This window comes from Pelobates fuscus, chromosome 6 (assembly GCF_036172605.1).
Source record: "Pelobates fuscus isolate aPelFus1 chromosome 6, aPelFus1.pri, whole genome shotgun sequence".
NCBI lineage: Eukaryota > Metazoa > Chordata > Amphibia > Anura > Pelobatidae > Pelobates > Pelobates fuscus.
This window is the reverse complement of record NC_086322.1, coordinates 96,064,060-96,089,007: the sequence shown is the minus strand read 5'-3', so window position 1 is coordinate 96,089,007 and position 24,948 is coordinate 96,064,060. Positions and strand designations below refer to the sequence as shown.

At 41.0% G+C, this 24,948-nt stretch overlaps 1 protein-coding gene across 6 annotated transcripts in view; it reads right to left on the bottom strand.

Annotated features, from left to right (window-relative positions):
* Positions 1 to 24,415, bottom strand: part of MICU3 (mitochondrial calcium uptake family member 3) — a 184,916-nt gene extending 160,501 nt beyond the window's left edge. For 3 of the 6 annotated variants that reach the window (XM_063458050.1, XM_063458054.1, XM_063458055.1), the window contains exon 1: positions 23,926 to 24,414. In XM_063458050.1, coding sequence (XP_063314120.1) covers positions 23,926 to 24,252 — 327 coding nt within the window. In that variant the 5' untranslated portion in view covers positions 24,253 to 24,414. Of the gene's footprint in view, positions 1 to 23,925 lie in introns of all 6 variants that reach the window. The other 3 variants (XM_063458052.1, XM_063458053.1, XM_063458051.1) reach the window with 2 other exon arrangements.
* Positions 24,416 to 24,948: the final 533 nt, after the last annotated feature.

Below are 24,948 nucleotides of genomic sequence, written 5' to 3'. Positions count from 1 at the left end.
AGCTGAAGTGGTCTGGGTGCCTAGAGTGGTCCTTTAACAGTCAGTTATATTTTCCTACCATAGAAGCTGACAGATACTTTTTGCTATATCTTTGGTCACATTCTTGCAGCTCTCCAGATACACAGTTGCCATAGAAAAGTCAGAGATTCTCTCTCTTTTTTCTGTTTACAATCTAGTTAGTAATCACAATTTTTTATGTCAGCTGACACTTTGGTACTTAACTATCTAACTGACACATCATTTAGTGATTTATGTTGTTTTTTAGTGATATTTACTACCATTTTTTTTCTGCAGTGTGGACCAGCCTCCGCTATTTTTATTTTTATTTATTTATTATTTTTTTGTTATGTACATGTGTCTATAGTACTATTAGTTGTGTGTTGTAGTCGGTCTCTTCTGTCTATTGGGACCTTTTAGAGATTTAGACTTCTATTAAAAGTTATGTTTTATCTTATATATATATTTCTTTAGTATTCCATTGTTATATAACATTGCATTCTCCGCCTCTTTTCTTTCTTCATACTTTATAGCCATGTTTTAGATTTTATTATTGAACCCGTACCAGCATGGATTTGCCTCTGATTCTCCTTTGGATTGCCTCTGAGTGAGCTTTCCATACATCTGTGCATCTGAATCTAAATAGGGAGTAGACCACTATAGAGTTAGGAATACATATTTGTATGATTTTTCTAAGGCGCAGAGGTGAAGCCTCCATGGATTGAGTTTTTGTTCCAGCAAATCCCACAGATGCTCAATCAGATTGAGATCTGGGGAATTTGGAGGCCAAGGCAACACTTTTAACTTTTTGTCAAACCATTGCTGAATATTTGTTTCCTGCTGAAGGAGGCCACAGCCATCTAGGAACCCCACTGCTATGAAGGGGTGTACGTGGTTGCAACAATCTCTATGCAGGTGGTACGTGTCAAAGTATGAATGCCAGTACCCATGGTTTCCCAGTAGAACATTGCCCAGAGCATAACACTGCCTCCGACAGTCTGCCTTCTTCCCATAGTGCATCCGTCTGCCATCTTTTCCCCAGGTAAATGACGCACACGCACTGGTCATCCACCTGATCTAAAAGAAAACATGATTCATCAGGCCAGGCAACCTTACATTGCTCCATGGTCCAGTTCTGGCACTTACTTCCCAACTGAATGCTTCCAACACATGCAATCCAAGAACTGACTAATATATCCCACACCATGACAGGTGCTATTGTAACAATATGATACATTTTTTTTCACTACACCTCTCAGTGGCTTTAATAATGTGGCTGAACAGTATATATAGAACCAACATATTCCACAGCGCTGTACAATAAGTAAACAAGACAAGCATTTAAATCTAACAAACCTTGTATAACATACAGGAACAGTATGTGAAAGCCTCATATACTGACAACTGGAAAAAATACTTACGGTATATGTTGGAAATATTTTCAAACTGTATTAAAAAAAAAATATATATATATATATAGTTCCATTGTAAATGCTCTACTATTCTCAATGACATCAACTGGATTTAAAGTACTAGGAGGTAACGCATTCCGTAGAAAGAAATAAAGTAACTGAAGCAAAAATGCATTAAATTAATCTGGAATTAATTGCAAAGAACATTTCAAAAATATAATATTGTTTGTTTACTACAATGAGTAGTGGTTATGGTGTTTATTGTTTCCTATGTCTTTCTCATAAAGCATAGCTTTGTAAGTTACTAAGAATTGCATCTATTTTTTCATCTTACTTTTGCCACTACACATGGAACCCCGAATCACGAATCAAACAAAATGTCTCGTTTTGTCATTCGTGCGTATGGCGTTTCGGAATTTAAGAGTTTTGACTCTTACTTCCATCAGGCTGGAAACATCATCTGCCTCTTGGTATAATAATACTCCAATCCAATTATTACCTACAGTCCTATATTTAACTATAATCCACCATCGTCTGCGAGTGTGACACACACATGAAACATTTATTGATGAGCAAATGTTTATTTGTCTACTGAAGACTAGACTGTTGGTGAATATTTACACACAAACAATGTAATGCTTAATGTTTGTCAACGGAATGTGTCATCCAGAGATGAAAGGATTCCTTGCGACGGAGCCTAGTTTTTGATGACTACATTTACAAGAAAAACTGTGGGAAAATATATGCTTGGCAAAGATCTTGCATATATGCAGATACCCAATCTCAATACACCATGTGCTTGCCCAAAAAACAATAAGGGTGAACTGTATTTTGGGTGCATCCAACAGTCGTCAACATATTCACACTGGTGTGGTGTTATTTGTACCTCTAAAACAGCAGCTCTAATCAAAAACAACCAAAAGGATAATCTGCCCACCAAAGGCGCTCAAGAAAAACTGATAAAATATCACATAAACATATACTTTTTTTCTTCCATAGTAAGCATTGCTAAATATGCTTAAAGTTTGCAAACCATCAGAAGCGCAGCTGAAGAGTTTCCATAGATATAAAGAGAGATGTCCATGGGGATTTAGAACTAATTGTAAACTGCTCATACAAGTGAATATCCAGCACATTCCATTCACTTACAAAGCAGTTTTTTTTTGTTTTTGTTTAATGAAAAACGACAGTCAGAATTTCCTGAGTTATAAGAAGATAGCCCTGTAGAACTCTGACTGTAAATGAGTAATTTTGCGAGGTGACAACCGTCTTTTTATTTTGTTATACAGGGTAATTTACTGTAGTGTGAACTGGTGGGAATTTCAAATCAAAATGATGGTTATAAAAGCCAAACTGGAAAAAAAAAAATTCAAATCAACAGTTTTCAGTTTGGCTATTGTGGCCTAAAATTCTATATTTTCTTGAAATGCTAAAATCCAAACAATCTATACTTTAGTGAATGACCAAGATAATAAACTAAAACTGAATGATAAATGAATGTCCTTTAAATTACAAAATATTTTTTTCCCATTAAGAAAAATGATGCTCTTTGAAAGCTCTTTTTACATTGAAGGACGACCCTGACCACCATAACAACCTCTTAATAAAGTTGTTATGGTATTTGGAGATCCTAGGGGAGTGTTTACTTTTAGGGGCTAACCAGCTTTTGAAAGGTTTAACATGATTGAACCTATTACTCGGCCAATTTGCCTCCTCCTCCTCCAACCCCATCCAATGAAAAAAATTCTTACAATGTTTAGAAGAATAAAACCTAATATAAAGTACCCTAATGTTATGTTGCACTGTAACTGGCCTACAAACATATTTATACCGAATAATATATTAAATCATAATGGGTGTGATCTCTAAACTAGCTACATTTGGCAGCACAGATAACTCGGAACTCCATTTCCCATGGTGCTTGGTCAGCCTTTTTGCTGAGTCCCTTGGGAAACTGATTTCAGATGCTTAACCATAATTGAATATAAAGAGGAGGCTATCATTGACCCCCCTTACTATGGGTTTAATTTTATTTACGCTGCATACAAACAACAGATTTAGGGCTAATTCACCAAATAGTAATATTTGCACTGAGCGGATAATTGAAAGCGTTATCCACCAACCTAGTAATATTCAGGAATAGTCAGGAGCATTGGTAGGGGAACTGAAAATTGTATGTCCAAGTACCTCAACATTGAAAAAAAAAAAAACAGCAGTTGAATGAAAACTAAATTACTTTTTTGCCTAAATTTTACAATTCAGTTTTCAATTCACTACAATTTTGCGTTTAGTGATTAAATCCCAGCTGATTTAGTAATACCCATCACCCACTGAATTATGACAGATCGGCAAAATAGCCAAGTAGGTATCAGTGTTGACTACAACATAAACAGTGTTCCCAGCTGTATGTAGGATTTATATTCTGCAGTAGAATAAAGTAATGTGATCTTGTTTGAAATGCTGCGATTTCCTTTTCAATTCTCCACCGTTCCCAGTTTAGTGAATAAATGTTGAAGATATAAAAGACTAAGGCAGCATACTCCCTAATATACAATAAGCAGATATGGCTAATGAATTCACCAGATTTGGTTCCTGGTTACACATCGTCTACACACTGTACGACTCAGTTGCTGCAGCTATAAATCTAAAATTCTTAATCAGTGAGAAATCCTGCAGAATATGACTTCTACATACTGCAGGGCAGCACTTTTCCTGTCTTGCTCATCAAGATGATGACATAATACGCGTTCAGGAAAAAACAGCGGCTCAGACAACACTATAAGTAGCACATGTGAAACTCAAAAGAACTTTGAGTATCATCTAAGCCACTAATAAGATTATTGATCTTATTAAAGTAAAATATATTGTATCTGTGGCAATTTCTCACTTGCCTGCGAGTATCACAGTAACAAGTAAAACTGCCCTCTTACAGCTACTGTTCTCCAAAGGGACTGATCTGGGAGGGTTTCATAGTGCTTAGGGCAACGACACTTTGAATGAGACAAGCGTAATCTGTGCTAGTTAAACATCAGCTCACACTGAAGGCTCCTCTCACCACACTTGTATACAAATCTTACTTCACACCTGTCAGTCTTCATTGAGGTCAATAAACAAAATGTAAACAATAATTTAAGTGGTTTATTGAAGTGACCCCTTACTGAAGTAGCCAGTATAAAAAGCAAACAAAACAAATTATTGTGGAGATCAAACAGTGTCAGGTGCACAGCATGATGCATGCAAATTAATCCACACATCCTATAATCCTATCTACCCAGTAAAATAAATAATCCAATCAGTAACAGATGATATGATTGTCCAGTACTTTAATCTCGTGATACACTTCCAGAAGCAAAGGAAATTAAAAGGCAGTTTCTTTATGTCCTCTGCTTTACATGTAAAACATTATGCATATAGATGAAAGTTCAGAACGTATTCTGCAAATCAGGAAAACGGTTTTACACAGATCCCAATAGATTAGCCGTGTTAAACTGTGATTGTAATAATCAATTGCAGTAGAAATCCTCTAATCCTATTATTTTTCTAGGTTTTTCTCATGAGAAAATAAAAAAAACATTAAATGGCACAGTTACGTGACATTTTTATTTTTATTTTTTTATATAAAGATAAAAACCTCGTAAAAAAAACTTACATATTACTTACATATGTATTGGAATTTAAAACAATCAAAACATAGATATCTTAAAGGGACACTATAGTCACCAGAACAACTACAGCTATTGGCAGAACTTGAAAATAGTGGCTCTGAGGAGGGAGAGCTGAGGAGAGAAGTGTCAGTTCCTCGTTCCTTAACCCCAGTGAATATTGTTGCAGCATTTACTGGGGTGAACAATGCAGCGGAGGAAAGTAAAAAACTTTCTTTACTCCACTGCAATTTTGAGTTCCTGCAACATCACCATTCCATGATGCCTCGACGATGCGCTCAGCATTTTCTCGAGCAATGCCTTGCATATGCAGCATGCATACAGCAGTGTAACCGTTGGCTAATTTACATCATTTGTATATTAAAATAAACTATAACGTATAAACAACCAATAGCTTAGTAGTGTGTACTAAAACTGAGGAAGTGATGGTCGTCTCATCATTTTTAAAAGCCCATGGAACACCTATTCTTAACCATTTTGACGGGGACCCATATACAATGTACACATTATTGGCTTGGTGACCCAATACTGAACTGTAAAATTAGCTGGGATGCAACACTTGAATTAGTCTCACAGTTTTGATTAATCCCTGGTTAATCCACCAATTCATTTGTCTGTTTAGGTAACAGTTATCAAATGTGATGGCCTGATACTTTAAGGTTCATTAAAAAGGTCAAGGCCCTATTGATAACAACCTAACACATTAGCAGCTGAGAACCATTTATATCTGACATTACTGTGATACATTGGTCACATCAATGTTAATGAGGTACACTGCGACCCAGTGAGTGTAGAATTAAATGACAAGTTTTTCAATTTAAAGTGACATTGTAGGTACCATATCTGCTTTATATCATTGAAGTGGCAATAGTGCCTGGAATCCTTTGGAGCTGTCCTTTTATTTAGCATTAAACCATTTTTACTGTTTTAATGGTAAACAAGAGTTCCAAGTTACCCATCCTCCCAGCACAGCATTAGTCTGAGCAGCAATGGGTGACTGTGATTGGCTGATAATGTCAGCTGACTGCATTCAGCCTATCTCAGTGCCACTGCAGGTATGAATCTTTATGGCTAAAAGGACATGTGCAATCTCTGCCTTAGTCACACCTTCAGTAGGGGGTGGGTTATGGGAAGCCAGAGACCCACATTTAGTGTTAGTGCTTGAAAACAATTGAACACTGATTGAAGGGACAGTTCCAGGGGACCCCAGCAAGGCCGTCCCAAGACATTGTGCTGCCTGGATCCAAGCTGCCCCACCCTCCAAAAAAAACAAACAAAAAACAAACAAACAAAAAAACATATATGCTTCTGCAATGTTAGTGTCTCTATGTGGGTGTGCTGGAGATGAAGTGTGTGTCTGTGTGTGTGCTGGAGATGTAGTGTGTCTGTGTGTGTGCTGGGGATCAGTGGCGTACACACAACCCATGGGGCCCCGGTGCGAAAACTGATCCGTGGTTCCAATCCCCTGCGCGCTTACTCTGCGCGGGCTGGGGCCGTAACACATGGCGCCAGGCACCTAGTCGCAGGGCTGCGACCCCTGCCACCACGGTATGTACGCCAGTGCATGCATAAACACATACACTTAAAGGACCACTACAGACACCCAGATCACATCAGCTCAATTAAGTGGTCTGGGTGCCAGGTCTCTCTAGTTTTAACCCTGCAGCTGAAAACATAGCAGTTTTCAGAGAATCGGGGCGGAGAGATCCCCAGCGCCAAGGGAGTCCGGCGCTGGAGAAAGGTAAGTGGTTAAGACACACACACACACTCTCATGAACAGACGCATAAACACTAGCTAACAGACACACACATTTACTGACAGACACACACTCAGTGACAGACATACATACACACTGACTGACAGACACACACTCACTCACTTTCAAAACACACACTCACTAACAGACGCACACAAACACACTCAGTAACAGACACACACAGTAACTCACTCACTGACACACTCTAACACTAACACACACACACACTCTAACACACACACACACACACACATACACGTTTTTTTAAAAAAAATTAATCCCCCCAGCCTCCCTACCTTTGGGAGTGCTGAGGGGATTCCCTGGGGTTCAGTGGTGTCACCCGGCAGGCAGGTTGGCGGGCGCGCAAAGGAGAACTCTCCCTGGCTGAGTGCTTCCTGTTCAGCTCCCTCGCACTCCATGTACTGATACCGGAGCCGGAAGATGACGTCATCTTCCGGCTCCGGCATCAGTGCGGTGTGTGAGGAAGCTGAAGAGGAAGCACTCAGGGGAGAGTGCTCCCACGCGCGCCCGCCAACCGGGTGCCACCAGGGCCAGCCTCGGGGGCACTGAGGTGGCCAGCTCCTGGGACCCCCAGGAGAAGAGGTTGGCCCAGTGGGTACATACCTGGGTCGCAGGGCGGCCGGGCCCCCTGGTGGGCGGGGCACGGTCGCAGCCGCGACCCCTGCGACCTCGGTATGTACGCCACTGCTGGGGATGAAGTGTGTGTCTGTGTGTGTGCTGGGGATGTAGTATATGTCTGTGTGTGCTGGGGTCATAGCGTGTGTGTGTGTGTGCTTGGGATGTAGCTTGTGTCTGTGTGTGCACTGCAGCCAATACACTTACCTATAGACTGTGTCGGTGTATTTGCATGTGTGTCAGTGTTTGTATCTGTGTGTCTGTATCTGTATGTGTGTCAGTGATTGTATCTGTTTGTCTATGTATTTGCATGTGTGGCAATGTTTGTGTGTCTGTATATCTGCATGTGTATCAGTGTCTATGCAACTGTATGTGTGTCAGTATATGTATCAAAAACTGACACACCTGCAGATACACACAGACACATACAGGCACTGACACATACAGATACACACACTGACACACATGCAGATACACAGGACATACAGATACACCCACTACACACACAGATACACATTACACACATACAGTATACACAAGCTACACACTACACACATACAGACACACACTACACATACACAGATACACACTACACACACAATATACACACTACACATACAAAGACACACTACAAACATTACACACATACAAACACACAGGTACTCACACTATATACAGATACACACACTAAACAGATACACATACAGATGCACACACACATTACACACAGATACACACTACACATACACAGATACACACACATTACACTCATACAAACATATACACACACTACACATACACAGATACACACATACACACACACAGATACAAACACTACACAAATACAAACACACAGATACCCACACTACATACAGATACACACACTACACATACATACAGACACACACACACACACACACACACACACAAACACACAGATACCCACACTACATACAGATATACACAAACACAGATTCTTACCTTCTGCTGGCTGTGGCTGGTGGGAGTTGGGGGCCCCATCCTCCAGCTCCTGCGCGGCTGGTTCTGTTTGAGCTGGGAGGAAATGATACGCTGTCACTTCCTCCCAGCTCTCTGTGCAGGATAGAAAGGGCCCGGTTGCACTGTTAAAGTGCTACAGCGCACGACCGGGCCCCTCATTGCACATGTTCATCAGGTGGCCCTAAGGGCATGGGCCACGCAATGGACCCTCACACAGGTTCCAAACCTGTTTTAGATTATAAAAGGGACGGCAAATTGCCGCCCTGGTCAGAGTGCCGCCTGGAGCTGTGGCTCCAGAGCGGTCTATGGACAGGCCGGCCCTGGACCCCAGGCACCATAACCAATTCAATGAGATTAAATGGTTATACTGTCTATAGTGTCCCTTTAAGGGTGTAACTTGGGGTAAAAGAAAACCACAGGTTTAAAAACAAACCTGCAATAAATACTTCTTACAGCCAGCACCCCTGTTAAAAGGAATCTGCTAACATTAACAGCAAACACAAAACACCATCTATGAAAGACTGGATAGCATTGCTACCTCTGCTATGTTTCACTAAACAGTTAGAAGCACTACATGCAGTTATAAGGTACATGAATAACGCTGCCAGACCATATGTAAAATTTACATGCTGCCAGTGGAAATCAATTACGTACAGAGTCAGTCTCATCACCATAAGCACTTTACTTTACTGCAAATTGAATGTTGCTTAGAGGTCCCTGAGCATATCGTGGTAGTGATATAAAAAATTGCTATAATACTGCCAGGGCCATTATCATTGGGTGATGATAGCTGATACTCTGTTATGGCTCTAGCTGTGCCTTGGGCCTGCTAATGCTATGTGGTCAGGTGGAGATACTGTATACATGTATTTCACCTTGCTGCACAGCATTCTAAATATGAGCTGAAGACCAGCCTCTATTGCTCTCCTGTGCAGTAGCACTGGGACAAAGTGATGTCAGATCACTTCCTCCTGTGTGTATCTGTATTTATATATATATGTGCGTGCGTGCGTGCGTGTGTGCCAATATGTATGTGTGTAGCAATGTGTAGAAATGTGTGCATTTGTGTTGTTGTATGTATCTGCGTATGTATGTGTTTGTACCAGTATACATGTGTGTGGCAGTGTGCATGTGCCTGCACATTTGTGTGCGTATATGTGTGGGGTTGTGTGTAAATGTGTCTGTGGCTGTGTGTACTTGGGTATGTGTGTATGAGGGGCCATTTATGTCTGCTACTACAATTATGCAAAGGAGTGCCCGACCAATAATTTTACAATGGGCTGTTAGCAGCCCTGAAGACAGGCTAACGAGTTGTGAGTCAGCAAGGCCAGAACACTCAGTTGTGATTTTCTAGTGTATATTTTGTCCCTATTGTGCAAACAGGGTACATGTATCACAGGCTTAATAAGAAAGCTTTTCTCTCTTCTGCTGTGAGAAAGGGAGCCATGCTATGGACTGCACATACAGCGTGTATCTGTGTGTGTATGTATGTGTGGGAGTCAGAATGTATTTGTTCGGCAATGTGCAAATGCTTGTGCATTTGTATGTGTGCAATTGTGTACATATGTCTGTGTGTTATTTTTTATTAGTGTAGCAGATGTACATGCTTGTGCCATTGCAAAAGCTAGTAAGGTGCTTTCATGTATAATGACATGATCCAAATTGAATTTTGCCTCTTTCTAAATCAATGGTAATACACCTTGAATATGCAACGCAATTTTGGACACCAGTTTTAAAGAAGGATATAGCAGAACTCAGGGCCTTCTTTAATATTGATTGGACCCTGGGCAAAGCATTTGCTTGGGCCCCCTGGACCCTGTACCCCTCCCCAGGCGTGCAAACACGTTATCACCCTTAACGCAGTGGCTACCTAAAGTAAAGAGGTGCAAGAATATTTTTTGGGGCCTCCCTATTGCAAGGATGTTTAAAAGGTAGATCCCCATCTGTCGTGCAACTCCAGCAATGCCTTGACAGCTGGGGCTCTACCATTTACCCATGTTTGCAGGTTTTTATTTAACCCTAAGCAGTTTTTGTGTGTATCAATGTATGTAATATGGAATATGTTTGTATGTGGTGTTGGCGTTTGAATGTAAGCATGCATTTATGTGTAGTGTTGGTTTTTGAATGCAGGGGTGTGTATACATATAATGTTGGTGTTTAACACAGACGTGTATTTGTATGTTGTGCTGAAGCTTGAATGCAGGGGTGTATTTGTGTGTAGTGTTAGCGTGTGAATGTTGAGATGTATGCACAAATACACACACAAACACACACGTAGATATGCACACAACCTGACACACAAATACACAACCGGACACACGTACTGAGAACGTACAGATACACTGAAACACACAAAGACAACATACAGCTGCACACTGACACACATCCTGACATACACAAAGATACAAACACTGACACACATGCAGTTACACAGACACATATATACACACCTGACACACTTGCAGATACACACACACACTTCATACAGATACACACACATATATATATACACACTGACACACACACACAGATACACACAATGACAACCTTTAGATACACACACACAGATATACAGACACATAGAGACAGACAAACTGACACACAAACATACACTGATAGACATACTTACACAGACACATAAACTGACAGACATGCTGACACATTCACCAACACACACACCAACATACTGACACAAAGAGCCATACTGATAGACATGCACACACTGACATACATATGGACACACAGTGACACATACACTAACAGACATGCTGACACACATATACTGACAGACATACTGACACATTCACAGATACACACACAAAATTTACACTATTAAACCCACCCTTCCTACCTTGGAAGGTGGCTTTCCCACTTGTGGCTGAAGGTGCTGGGAGTTGGGATCTGGCTAGCTCGGCCCAGACCCCCACCGCTCTACCTCTTCCCCCTCCCGCGCGCTCCTCTCATTATTGGAGGAAGTGACTGCCACAGGCGACACTTCCTCCCAGCCGGCTGCCGAAAAGCAAGAGGGCCCGGTCGCGCTCTTAAAGCGCCAGAGCGCAGAACCGGGCCCCTGCTGACAGAAGCCCACCGGGTGGCCCTTAGTGCATGGGCCACCCAGTGGGCCTCCTTAGTGTGCGGCTGCACCGGCGGTGGGAGAAATGCTTGAGGCCAGCGGGGCCCACGGTGCAGCTGCTTCGGGCCCCCCAGGAGTAACTGGGCCCGGGGCAGCTGCCCCGTTTGCCCCGCGGTAAAGACGGCCCTGGCAGAACTAGAAAAAAATGCAGAGGAGAACTACAAAACTAGCAAGGGGGATGGAAAACATTAGTTATAAGGAAATGCTAGAAAAACTTAAATTGTTTTCTTTAGAATAAAGGAGCCTCAGCGGGGATATGATAGCATTACACAAATATATACATGATCAGTACAAACTGCTATGTGCTAACCTTTGGAAACAGTAGGTGAAGAGGGCCCTGCTCAAGCAAGTTTACAATTTAAAAATGTGTGAGGTTGTGCATATCTATGTATGAGTGTGAATCAGTATGCATGTGTGTGGCAGTGTGTATATTCTTGTGTATTTGTGTGTGGCTGTGGGTATCTGTGTATGTATGCTACGTATATGTATGTATATGTGTGTATGGTAATGTGATTTGGGGGGGCAGTATTTTTGCAGAAAAAAGTTGAGTGGGTTCTTGGAAGATAATTACTATAATTATTATTATTTTTTTAAAAAAATTAAATAATATTACTTAAAAATAAATAAATAAAAAAACTAAACACAAATAATAAAAACCCTAAGCTTAAAGGAACACTATAGGGTCAGGAACACAAACATGTATCACTGACCCTATAGTACTAAACCCACCATTTAGGTGGCTTGCCCTCCACTTAGCCCCACTATAAAAGTTTAAAACTCACCTTATTTCCAGCGCCACGCGGGTCCACTGGCGCTGGCTCCGCCCCCTTTGTGACATCATCAAAATTGATTATTTTTTGCCAATCCAATGCTTTTCCATAGGGAAAGCATTGGATTGGCTAAAATCGGCACAGGGGCGGGGACAATTGCCGTTTTGGCCAATCAGGACCTCCTCGTAGCGATGCATTGAATCAATGCATCTCTATGAGGAAAATTCCGCTTCTCCATGCAGAGCATGGGAACGCTGAGCAGCCCTGGCTCAGGGCTTACTGTGCAGCCCTGAGCCAGGAAGCACCTCCAGTGGCCATCTAAGGAGTGGCCACTTGGAGGTGTCCCTAGGGGCACCTGATTGGCGCAGAGCACTAGTCTCTTAATGCTTCCTCAGGGGATCTCAATGATCTCAGGCAAAGACGCGGAACAGTACACCAGAGACCAGCGCTGCAAGAGAGTAAAGGTAATTAAACAGTCCCTTTTTAACCCTGGCAGTAGGGCCCTAACTGGTGACTATGGCACTCTAGCGTTAGGAATACACATTCCCAGCACTATAGTCGCTATAATGTTCCTTTAAATGTGTCTTTCATGCTCTTAAACTCTATTAATATTTGTCAACACTTGGTGTCCAGAACAAGTACGTGTTCAAAGAAAACCTGTTTAAGGCAACTAAGAAGAAAGACATGGGAATCATATTTCCTCAGGATAATGTCCCAAACTATAAAACCACACTAAATAGTTCTTGATAAACAAGTCTGGTTTTTAATTAATTGAAAAGTTGACAACACACTGTAATTACAAAACGTTGCTTGAGAAAATATTTTTTCCACTCATTAGAAAAGTTTTTATTTTTAAAATCATATTGTAAAAAAGAAATATCCTAAATATCAACTATATAAATGTTTCTTCGTTTCTTCTCCTAAAAGCCAGATTTTCTGAATATTTACATGACACACCTTAATAGTTTTGGGCATGAAAATGCCTGAAGGGAGCTAGTATACTCACCAAAACAACTACATTAAGCTGTAGTTGTTCTTGTGAGGTGACTATAGTGTCCCTTTAACCCCTTAAGGACACATGACATGTGTGACATGTCATGATTCCCTTTTATTCCAGAAGTTTGGTCCTTAAGGGGTTAAAGGAACACTCTAGAACCAATTTAATTGGCAGGAACGGTTTAACCCTGAAGACTATGCCAATCAGTAGTTCCTCATTCATAAAAACAACTTGAGAAAAATATATATGTTTCTCAAGCCGTTTTGTGAATAGGGAGCTCCTGATGTCTCAGAGTTTCAGCTGTTGCTCTCAGCCAATCAGTGGTGCACCTGTCCGAGGCTTCCTGTTTCAACAATCAGAGAGCACCGCAAGGGCAGGGGCAGAGCTAAATGATGCTGAATTCAAAAGTTTGGGGTTAAACCATCATGAACGGTTTAACCCCCAAAGGTAAGCCACACATATATATGTAACCTCCTGGCACCATAACAAATTCATTCCAATGGTGTTATGGTGCCTAGAGAATCCTTTTAACTAACTTTATCTGCACATTACACCTGATGCACACAATTGGGATGGCCTTTCAACTAGCGGTGGGGGAAACCTCTCTAGTTTCATTGTCTGTTAAAAAAGGTGTTGATTTTAAAAATGTACAAACCTAAACTTGTTTTGCATTGTAGACTGTTTGCATAAGTTACTTTAAAGGTTAGAATACTTTTAAAGTGGAGTCATAGGACACTGTGTCTAGTAAGGTGTACAAATCCCTTTTAAGTGCTAAATTCAGGTTACTAACACTGATTTGCATTTATTTGTACAACTAATCAATTTAGCTAAGTGTAAATCTACTCAGTATAATACAATACAATTTACCAAGTAAAAAAACTACAACAACTCTCAAAAAACAACAATTTCCCCAGCTTATTGACACACTTTAGACTGGGTTACTTCAACCAAAACCTTCTATACACTGGGTTTGGTCAGCAGGGCCCTTCCATTCCAGGTCCCCCAAGCTCATGTCAAAGTTTTAATAAAATAAATTAAAGAATAAACTTACCTCAATTCCAGCGCAAAGGCAAAAGTTCACAGCTGAGCCCATTAATCTAATAATCTTCCACTTATGTCACGCCCCCTAGCTGCCAGGGGATAGATTTTAGGGAAAAGGTGGGCTGAGGGGAACACATGAGCATCACGGGAGGAGGAGGGCATGTTGCCAGTGCTGACAACAGATGCTAAATATGCACAGAATTTATATTACCTAGCCCAGAAACCTTACGTATCAGAGGGAAATGTTATATTAACTATGTCTTGTAGGTTCCCAAGACTTGCTAAAAAGTACATGTTATCCTGCTATACAGGCCTGTGACTTCCTTTGACAAGAGAATGTAGTAAGTAAAGTGATATAGGGCCTGTCACATTAATAAAGTTGGACACACAGGCTCCATGGAAATATTGCTCTCGTAATCCGAGCTGTGATTGAATTAGAATTCCAAGAATTCTATCAGGGTTATTCACTAACATTTTTACTAGAATGAGAATTTAAAGTGAATTTCAAATTTGAGGTCAGAATTGGAAACAATCTCTAACTCAGCTATGTTTCCCGTTTGGCGACTCGGAATTCAAAATCGAAATTCACTTTGAATATTTACTTGAGTGAATAACCCTGTAAAGTGAGAATTCAAAGTGAATTCTAGATTAAAGTCAGAGAGACTGAGCTGAGAGCAATGCTATCTTAGAGAACTTTTCCATTTCGGCTACTTTTACTTTGAGTTTGAAATTCACTTTAAAGTCTCACTTTTGTAATTACCCTGCCTATCTTTCAGAAGAGCACGAAGATTGGAGAGCGCAGTTCTGATGAGCTATGTGATATAGCTCAAATTTAACTGCAGTGATATGGCTGATACAGTGCCAATAAATGTTAACGGCTGGACATGCAAAACTGCTACTATAGCGTAAACTGATAAAATACACAAGAATGGTAGATAGTCATTAATAGTATATAGAAATCTACAACTCTTGCCTCAGGCAGCATATCATGGCTGTCATCATGCAAATAGATCACTCAACCATGTAACCTACTGATGTAAATATGCATTTTGAAGACAGGCTCAGTATGTAATCTATATGCAGACATGAATATTTACACAACAGTGCAGCAATATTTTCAGTATATCTCAGAGGAATGCAATAATTGAAGATGAAACCGAATGAATTTGTCCTAGATGTATAAGGTTGCCACACTACAATTTTAATATGGGACAGATGTGAAAAATAAGGCTACAGGGACATGATCTATACACCAAAATGGCTTAATTAAGCTAAAGTTGTTTTGATGCCTACAGTATCCCTTCAACCTGCCTTTAACTTGCCTCTAGTGGCTGTCATCCTACTAAAGGCACTTCTGACAAAATAAAGAAGTTAAACTCTCTAACACTATTTCTATCGGATGGTCTTAGAGAGACCACCTGATTGGCGCAGCGCACTAGTCTCTTAATGCTTCCGCATGGGATCTCGATGATCTCAGGCAAAGACGCGGAACAGTACACCAGAGACCAGCGCTGCAAGAGAGTAAAGGTAATTAAACAGTCCCTTTTTAACCCTGGCAGTAGGGGCCTGGTAACCTAAAAGGTGACTATGGCACTCTAGCGTTAGGAATACACATTTGTATTCCTAGCACTATAGTCGCTATAGTGTTCCTTTAAATGTGCTCTTAAACTCTATTAATATTTGTCAACACTTGGTGTCCAGAACAAGTACGTGTTCAAAGAAAACCTGTTTAAGGCAACTAAGAAGAAAGACATGGGAATCATATTTCGTCAGGATAATGTCCCAAACTATAAAACCACACTAAATAGTTCTTGATAAACATGGTGGGATATTCTTGATTGGCCAAGTCTGGCTTTTAATTAACTGAAAAGTTGACAACACACTGTAATTACAAAACGTTGCTTGAGAAAAGATTTTTTCCACTCATTAGAAAAGTTTTTATTTTTAAAACCATATTGTAAAAAAGAAATATCCTAAATATCAACTATATAAATGATTCTTCTCCTAAAAGCCAAATATTCTGAATATTTACATGACACACCTTAATAGTTTTGGAAATAGGGAAGTACATCTACAAACCAGTTGATGTGTCTAGATTTAGGCTTATGTGTAAATGTACAGACAAATGAGTAAAAAAAAAAAATTGATCAACGGTATACCGGTGTCCTGGAGGTACTGTTCACACCACATGGGTAGCATGGTCAAATGGTCAAATATGCACACCACATACATGTTTAATTCTGCACCTTATGGAAGATGTCACCCTGAATTTTCTAGATGTTTAGCTTTTGACTTATTAATAACTACAACAGTTTCCCTTTTTGGCTAAGTGGAACATAATTTAAACTGTAGCTATAGTGTAGAAGAAACCCAAGAATTATTTATACGGTGCTATATGATCTATTTGGGACTCCTTTGACAGGTCACCTTACAGGAGTAAAACCTGAGAAGGATGACTATCTGATTACAAAGGGCATCTGTAATACAAACATTTGAACTTTTAGTCAATGTTTTGTTGGGCTAATAAATTGAAGCATGGTCCAATGAATTATGTTGGGGCTACCCCTGAAATTCTTATTGCAGTTCTAGCTTCAGAAACCCAGCAACAAAGATTCAGTATCTGAGTGATGCCATCTGCTCCGTAAGCTGCTTTGGCATTCAAACAATGCAGTTATTTCTAAACATACTCCTATTAGGAAAATCAGTTTCAGAAAAAATGCAATACGCTAAATACGCTACATGTACATATCCAACGCATTCTCAAACGAAGCAAAAGCAAAGAATAGATCAATGCCCTGTGCTGATTTAAAGGCCCTGCTTGCTGAACCTTGGAACACATATATATTTATTTTAAAAATATTTTACCAGTAAGGATATATTGATATTTCTTTCGTTTTCAAGGATTCATGTTTAATACTGATATCTCACTTGGCATTTTATGTTTATGAAACAGAACATATTATCCCCCTATTTTACATATATAATGCTGGACTACCTACCAGCGGAGCAGATTCCTACAGTATGTGTTAAATATCCAAACCTGAAATTTGAAGAAAATTTAAATGTTTGCTGGTCCTTTAATGCAATTGTCTGCAGTAATGCATAGGGAGACAAGTTTGGACTTCACTGATGCTGGGTTGTATTGTTTGTAATTGATAGGGCAATGTATTTGGTTAATTGACAAATTGGAGTTGAGAACACAGGCACAGAAAAACATTTAGTTCCATAAGCAAATTTCTATTTTTATATTGTTCTGTAACATTATTAGTCTTTCATATTACTGTTAAGTTGCAGAGACTATTTGTAGGCAGTAATTTTGTTTTGTTATGAACAGCACAATGTGTGTTTTATATACCATGTTTACAGATTCTGCCTGGGAAGAAAACATGCCCATTTAAATCTCCAGCTGACTTTCAATTTCTCTCGCATTGGTTGGTGGGTTATTTTGTAAGCAGGATTTATTGCTATTAGTAAAGCGTGCTTTAGTTTTGTATTGCTGACTCTGTGACATTTGACAGGGTAATATAACTGTCCATCTGAACTATTTAGAGCGTGCAGAAAGAGATCCCCAAGCAATGTGGAAAATGCTGCCTCTATTTACACTATAATAATACACAGGTGTATTTATCATAATATAAGTAATATATATAATATAAGTATAACTATATATTATCAATATAAATATGAGAAACTAAATCTGAAATTTAAGTGTTCCGTTTAATAAATAATATTATTTGATTCACACATATTTTTCGTTAATGGCATTAGCCTTTATAATTAGCCGCATAAGTGTCAAACCAGGACAACTGTAGTCTAAGAGACACATATCTGAATCTTTATAGTGGAAATATTTTTCTCCAGGAAGTGCGAGATTCACTTGTTTGAGGAATCATGGCCAGATTAAGAGCTTGTTGGGCCTTGTGCTGACAATTATGATGAACCTAATTACAAAATCTTATTGACAAAAAAAATCTAAAACAGTCATACCTCCCAAGCGTCATGTATCTGATGGAGGTGGTGCTGCAGTGAAACTTACGGGATATAGCTATCAGAAAACACATACCCTATGCTAATCTCTCACTTTCATCTCTCAAGTAAATCCGTACCCATTAATAGCAGTGTCTGGTGCAGCAAGATGTCTGTGGGCAGGGTATAAGGATCGGCCACTGTAGCGAATCATGTAACTGACACTGCCCAAAGGGGGAGACACATTCAAAAGGGGGTGGGTCTGCCAAAGGAATTGGAAGGTCAGCCTGGAATGATCAGGCTGCCCGCCAATCATGCAGGCTAGCCAACTAAGGGTGTACTATGCAGACAGTGCCCTGAGATAAGCGCAAATGCATCTTATGATGCACTTACTCTATACTTTCTGGGGACTGTTCACTTATTACCTCCTTGCTATCAGACAATAACTTCTGGTATGAAGTCTGGGACAAAGGCAAGGTGGATGTAGTTAGTGCAGAAGAGACCGAAGCAGCAAGAGCATTTTCACAATGTGCAAAGTCAACTTTATCTTAACTAGTTTAATTGTCAGACAGTCCACAGAAGTTTTTTACCTTACTTAATTTCCTATGCTCAAAGCAAGAGCTATTCCATAGGCATGTGCCTGGAGCTTCAGCTCCATCAGCCCCTATGTTAATCCAGCCGGGAGAACAGTAGTACTGTGATGGAGAGGATGAGAAGTGCCTTTAAGAAGGTACTCAAGATCTCTCTCTCGGTCAGTCAGTCGGCATAGACAGGTATGCTGATAAATGATTGCCGTTAAAGCGCCCATAATCACAAAGTTCTCCTGTAGGTATTTTCTGGCCCACAAACCAGTTTGATGTGACCCACAGCAAAGCTGAGACCGCATTACTACTCTGCTGAATTTGGGATCTTCTTTTCCCAAAGGCAGCAATCACAATCTCAGCAGTTTTGGAAAGACTGAGTCTGGTAGGAGTGGACATAAAGGTATGCTGCTGCTAGGTATTGACTTAGCCAGTAGCCCCCCAGATAATATTAGTTTGGGTCCCCTGCTCTGAAAACTGCAGGATCTGGGGCAGACCAAAATGCCAGATTATAATGAATATGATGAAGAGGTGTATGGTGGTGGCTGCAGTTTGAGATGAGACACTGATTTCAAGGACGTTGTGGGATTTCTGTGATTGTTCCCACATGCTCTCCGCATGTCATAATGTAAATGGTAGGGATTTATGATGTCACACTTAGCAACACCCTAGCCTCTTAGCGACTCCATCCGTTTAACTCATATACCATTTGCACATTTTGAGTAGGACCATTCACAAAGAGATTTGTGAATAGTGGAAAAAAAGCCAATTGTATGTAGTCACATTTCTAATGGACTTTTTTTTTTCTTTTTTAATAAAAGCAATATATTTGACAACATAATGTATAGATTATCATTTTTGTGAATAATTGTATATACCATGGTACACTTTAAAGTAGATCTGTCACTTTGTAGGTTTTGGTTTTATGTTATTATTTTTGTCTTATATGTCTCAGTTTTTTTTTTTTTTTTTTTTTTTTTTATTCACCTTACTTTTATAATTTATGATTATACATAAGAACATATAGGAACTCATTTTTTCTAATTGGGAATGTGATCTTTGGGGAATATTGGCAATAGGTGTAACTTAATCAAAGTTACATTTCAGTTGCTAAGTCAATTTACCCACAATCCATCAGTCAAAAGAATCCTTGCAGACATGGGCTGAAAAGAACAAAATGGAGGAGCCCAGGTATTCAGGCCCGGTGCAAGGTAGAAAAAATAATAACTATAAAGGCAAGTGGGAAAGAAGGTGGTATAATCATTAAGATTCAAAGTGCACAAGCAAAGGAAAACTGAAAGAAACAAAATTTTTCATGACAGAGTTGCTTTATCAAAATTGTCTACATTATTTTACTTTGTTATACCACATTTTATTGGTGAACAATTAAAGGGATACTGTAGGCACTTTAACAACTTCTTCTTATTGCAGTTGTAATAGTCCTGCCCCCTGTCCTCCCCTGCAATACCCATTATTAAAGTAATTAGAAGGCTTGGAAGCACTGCTTCAATCACACCACCAAGCCCTCTGGAATCTCACTACCATAATATACCATGATGTTACATGCACATGCCCTATACCGTCAAAGTCGGCCATAGAGAATCACTGAATACAATGATTGTCTATGGAGGAATTCAGGGCCGCCATCAGGGGGTGACAACCATAACGGTTGTCATGGGCCCGGCGGCACCGGGGGGCCCGGCCACCCAGGCCCCACATGTAGCGTCAGAAATGCCGCCGGTGCATTTGCACCGGCGCCCGCACGCTGATGGGGCCCATCGTGTGGCCCACGCACTTAGGGTCACCAGATGGGCCCCATATCTTCAGGGGCCCGGTCTGCGCTGCGGCCGTAGTATAGCGCGACCGGGCCCCTTTTTTAAAAAAAAATGCCGCCGCAGTGCAAGTGTTGCTGGGAGGAAGTGGTCACTTCCTCCCAGCTCACTCCGCGCGGGAGGAGCGCGCGCCCGACAATGAAGAGGGAGAGCCAACCGACTGCCAGTCCCATCAGCCCCAGCCACCCTCCTGCAAAGACAAGGTAAGAAACAGGAGGGTGGCTGGAAAATGAGCTGTGTGTGTGTGAATGTATGTCTGTCTGTGTGTCTGTATGTCTGTCTGTCTGTTTGTGTGTATGTATGTCTGTCTGTGTGTATGCCTGTCTGTATGTCTGTCTGTGTGTATGTCTGTCTGTGTGTATGTATGTGTGTATGTCTGTCTGTGTGTGTGTATGTCTGTATGTCTGTCTGTGTGTATGTCTGTAGGTGTGTATGTATGTGTGTATGTCTGTCTGTGTGTGTGTGTATGTCTGTATGTCTGTCTGTGTGTATGTCTGTCTGCATGTATGCATGTCTGTCTGTCTGTATGTCTGTATGTATGTCTGTCTGTGTGTATGTATGTGTGTATGTCTGTACGTCTGTCTGTGATGTGTGTATGTCTGTTTGTGTGTCTGTCTGTGTGTATGTCTGTCTGTGTGTATGTCTGTCTGTGTGTCTGTCTGTCTGTGTGTCTGTCTGTATGTGTGTATGTCTGTCTGTGTGTATGTATGCATGTCATTATGTGTGTCTGCATGTCATTATGAATGTGTGTATGTCTGTATGAATGTATGTCTGTATGCATGTATGTCTATCTGTATGCATGTCATTATGTGTGTATGAATGTCAGTGTATGAATGTATGTATGCCAGTATGAATGTATGTCTGTATGTCATTATGAATGTGTGTATGTATGGATGTCAGTGTCTGTATGAATGTATGTGTTTGTGTCTGTGGGCGCGATTTGGAAGCGGTCTATGTGGGCGGTTTTGGAGGTGGGCCCCCAGGGGCCCAGACCCTGAGCTCAGTTAGGGGCCCCAAAATTTCTGGTGGCGGCCCTGGAGGAATTTTAAGTGCATCATGACAAGTGCCACTTACGTGCCTACGTTCCTCAATGCTCCTTTATGTGGAGTATTGGATTGGCCTGTCATCCAGAAGGCGTCGCAGCCAGAGGATGAGGTAATGGCGCTGAAGAAAATGTGAGTTATTCATCTTTTATTTTTTTTATTTTACCTAGGGGGGGCTTAATTGATAAGGGGCATCAGGGCTCTTGTGTTAGGAATACAGATATGTATTCCTAACTTTATAGTGTTCTTTTAAAGGAACACTATAGTCACCTAAATTACTTTAGCTAAATAAAGCAGTTTTAGTGTATAGATCATTGCCCTGCAATTTCACTGATCAATTCACTGTCATTTAGGAGTTAAATCACTTTGTTTCTGTTTATGCAGCCCTAGCCACACCTCCCCTGGCTATGATTGACAGAGCCTGCATGAAAAAAAAACTGGTTTCACTTTCAATCAGATGTAATTTACCTTAAATAATTGGATCTCAATCTCTAAATTGAACTTTAATCACATGCAGGAGGCTCTTGCAGTGTCTAGCAAGCTATTAACATAGCAGGGGATAAGAAAATCTTAATTAAACAGAACTTGCCATAAGGAAAGCCTAAATAGGGCTCTCTTTACAGGAAGTGTTTATGGAAGGCTGTGCAAGTCACATGCAGGGAGGTGTGACTAGGGTTGATAAACAAAGGGATTTAACTCCTAAATGGCAGAGGATTGAGCAGTGAGGCTGCAGGGGGCATGTTCTATACACCAAAACTGCTTCATTAAGCTAAAGTTGTTCAGGTGACTATAGTGTCCCTTTAAAAAAGAAACTGCTTCAGTAACCATTCAGTAGTGCTTAGTACAGAAAAAGCACATCCTGAAAATCTCTTTTAATTTCAAATAGAACACTTTTCTACTAAAAATTGTACATATTCTCAAAGACACAGGTCCTGTCTGAGACTTCAGAAATTAAAGCTTTAGGTTTAAGGACATGTTAATCTGTTTACCTGTGGGCCTTTAATTCATTATAATAAGGTTTGTTACTAGGAGATCTTGCAGTCATCAATCCTAGTCACAATTACATTTCTGTATTGAAATCAGAAGACACTGCTTATCAAATTGAATTAATTAAAGCAGTTACAGACATGGGTACACTGATTCATAAATATGTCTTAAAGGAGTACTCTAAGCACCATAACCACTACAACTCAACATTGTGATTATAGTGGTATAGGTCCATGAATACTATGTACTCTGTCAATTTAGGAGCTGGCTGACCACTGGCTGTACCTATATGTTCATATTCATCCTTCCAAGGTCAATAAAATAATTACCATTGAGCTGGGTATTTGGATATTATTATGATTATTATGATTATTATTATTATTACATGTAGAATGGATTATAACACCTACTGGATGTCTGTTGAGAGCATTATCAGTAACATGTTATGTAAGACAGACAACAGATACCTGAAACACGTGATATGTATATGGCATTACATCACAAGCATTGGAAGGTGATGTGTGTCAGGTAACAGAATTATAATTAACGGCTATTATGGAATAACTTGTCACTGTATGAAACGTACACGAAAATAGGTGGCAGAGTGCCTGATGGTAGTTTGCAGGAAGGGCTGGTGACAGCCTGACAGGTGAGACTGTCACTGGTAACATCTGTCAGACTGTCACCCATAGAAAGCACACAAGCACTAAAACCATAAACAGGTTTTCCTTTTTATTCCCTAAATCTCTGACCCCAGGGTCGTTTAAGGAACATTTAAAATAATTTGCAGTGTTCATTGCGCAGTAGAACCTTTATTGTGTTTAGATTCCATTTCATTCCAGACGTCCCACTACACAGTGCATACATGTATGTGCAGTGATCCAAATAATACAGTATATATGTGCTGTATACAGCCCCCACGCAGTATTATAATTATTATTTTGATACAGTGTGCATAAATATAAGCAGTATGTGGCCCCGTGCAGGCCCCATGGCCTATTATAATTCTGATACAGCATACAGTATGTAGCCCCATGTAATGTTATTATAATTATTAAGATACAGTCTATATATATTTATGTGCAGTCTGTAGCAGTATATTCTCCTCTTACCGTGTCCTTGGCAGCACTGACAGGCAGTAAGATGCTGGCCCCTCGCCGTGGCTGTGTCCCTCCCCGAGGGCCCCGGGTGCCGGTGTTTGGGGGCTCCATGTCACGACATGGTCGCTCTCCCCAGTGCTGAAAGCGGCTCTCACGATAGGTGACATAGCAAGCCAGCGCCAGCCCAGCTCCGGCAGCCCCGGACACCAGGAGCAGAAAGGAAGGCCTAGCATTGGACTGGGACCCGGGGGTCTGCAGGGACACTGACCGGGCATAGACCCCCGACCACGGGAGGTGGGAGTCACGGAGAGCCCACAGGAGCCGGCGGAGAGCAGCCATGGGAGCGGGGATGGAGTGACAGCAGCGAGAGAGGAGGGGAGAGAGATTCAATGATCGCGAGAGAAAAGCGAGCGGCCCTGCTCAGCACTCTGTAACCTGGGAGACAGAGACAGCATGCCAACTCACTGAGCCAAAAGACAGAGACAGCATGCCAACTCGCTGAGCCAAGAGAGACAGGGCACACTGCAACTCACTGAGCCAAAAGAGACAGGGCACACAGCAACTCACTGAGCCAAGAGAGACAGGGCACACAGCAACTCACTGAGCCAAGAGATCTCACCATGCCAGGGAGACACAGGGCACACTGCAACTCCGTGAGCAAAGAGACAGGGCACACAGCAACTCACTGTGCCAATAGATTTCACCATGCCAGGGAGAGACAGGGCACACTGCAACTCACTGTGCCAATAGATCTCACCATGCCAGGGAGAGACAGGGCACACTGCAACTCACTGAGCCAAGACAGACAGGGCACACCACAACTCACTGAGCCAAGAGACAGGGCACACTGCAACTCACTGAGCCAAGAGAGACAGGGCACACTGCAACTTACTGAGCCAAGAGATCTCACCATGCCAGGGAGAGACAGGGCACACCGCAACTCACTAAGCCAAGAGAGACAGGGCACATCGCAACTCACTGTGCCAAGAGACAGGGCACACTGCAACTCACTGTGCCAAGAGATCTCACCTTGCT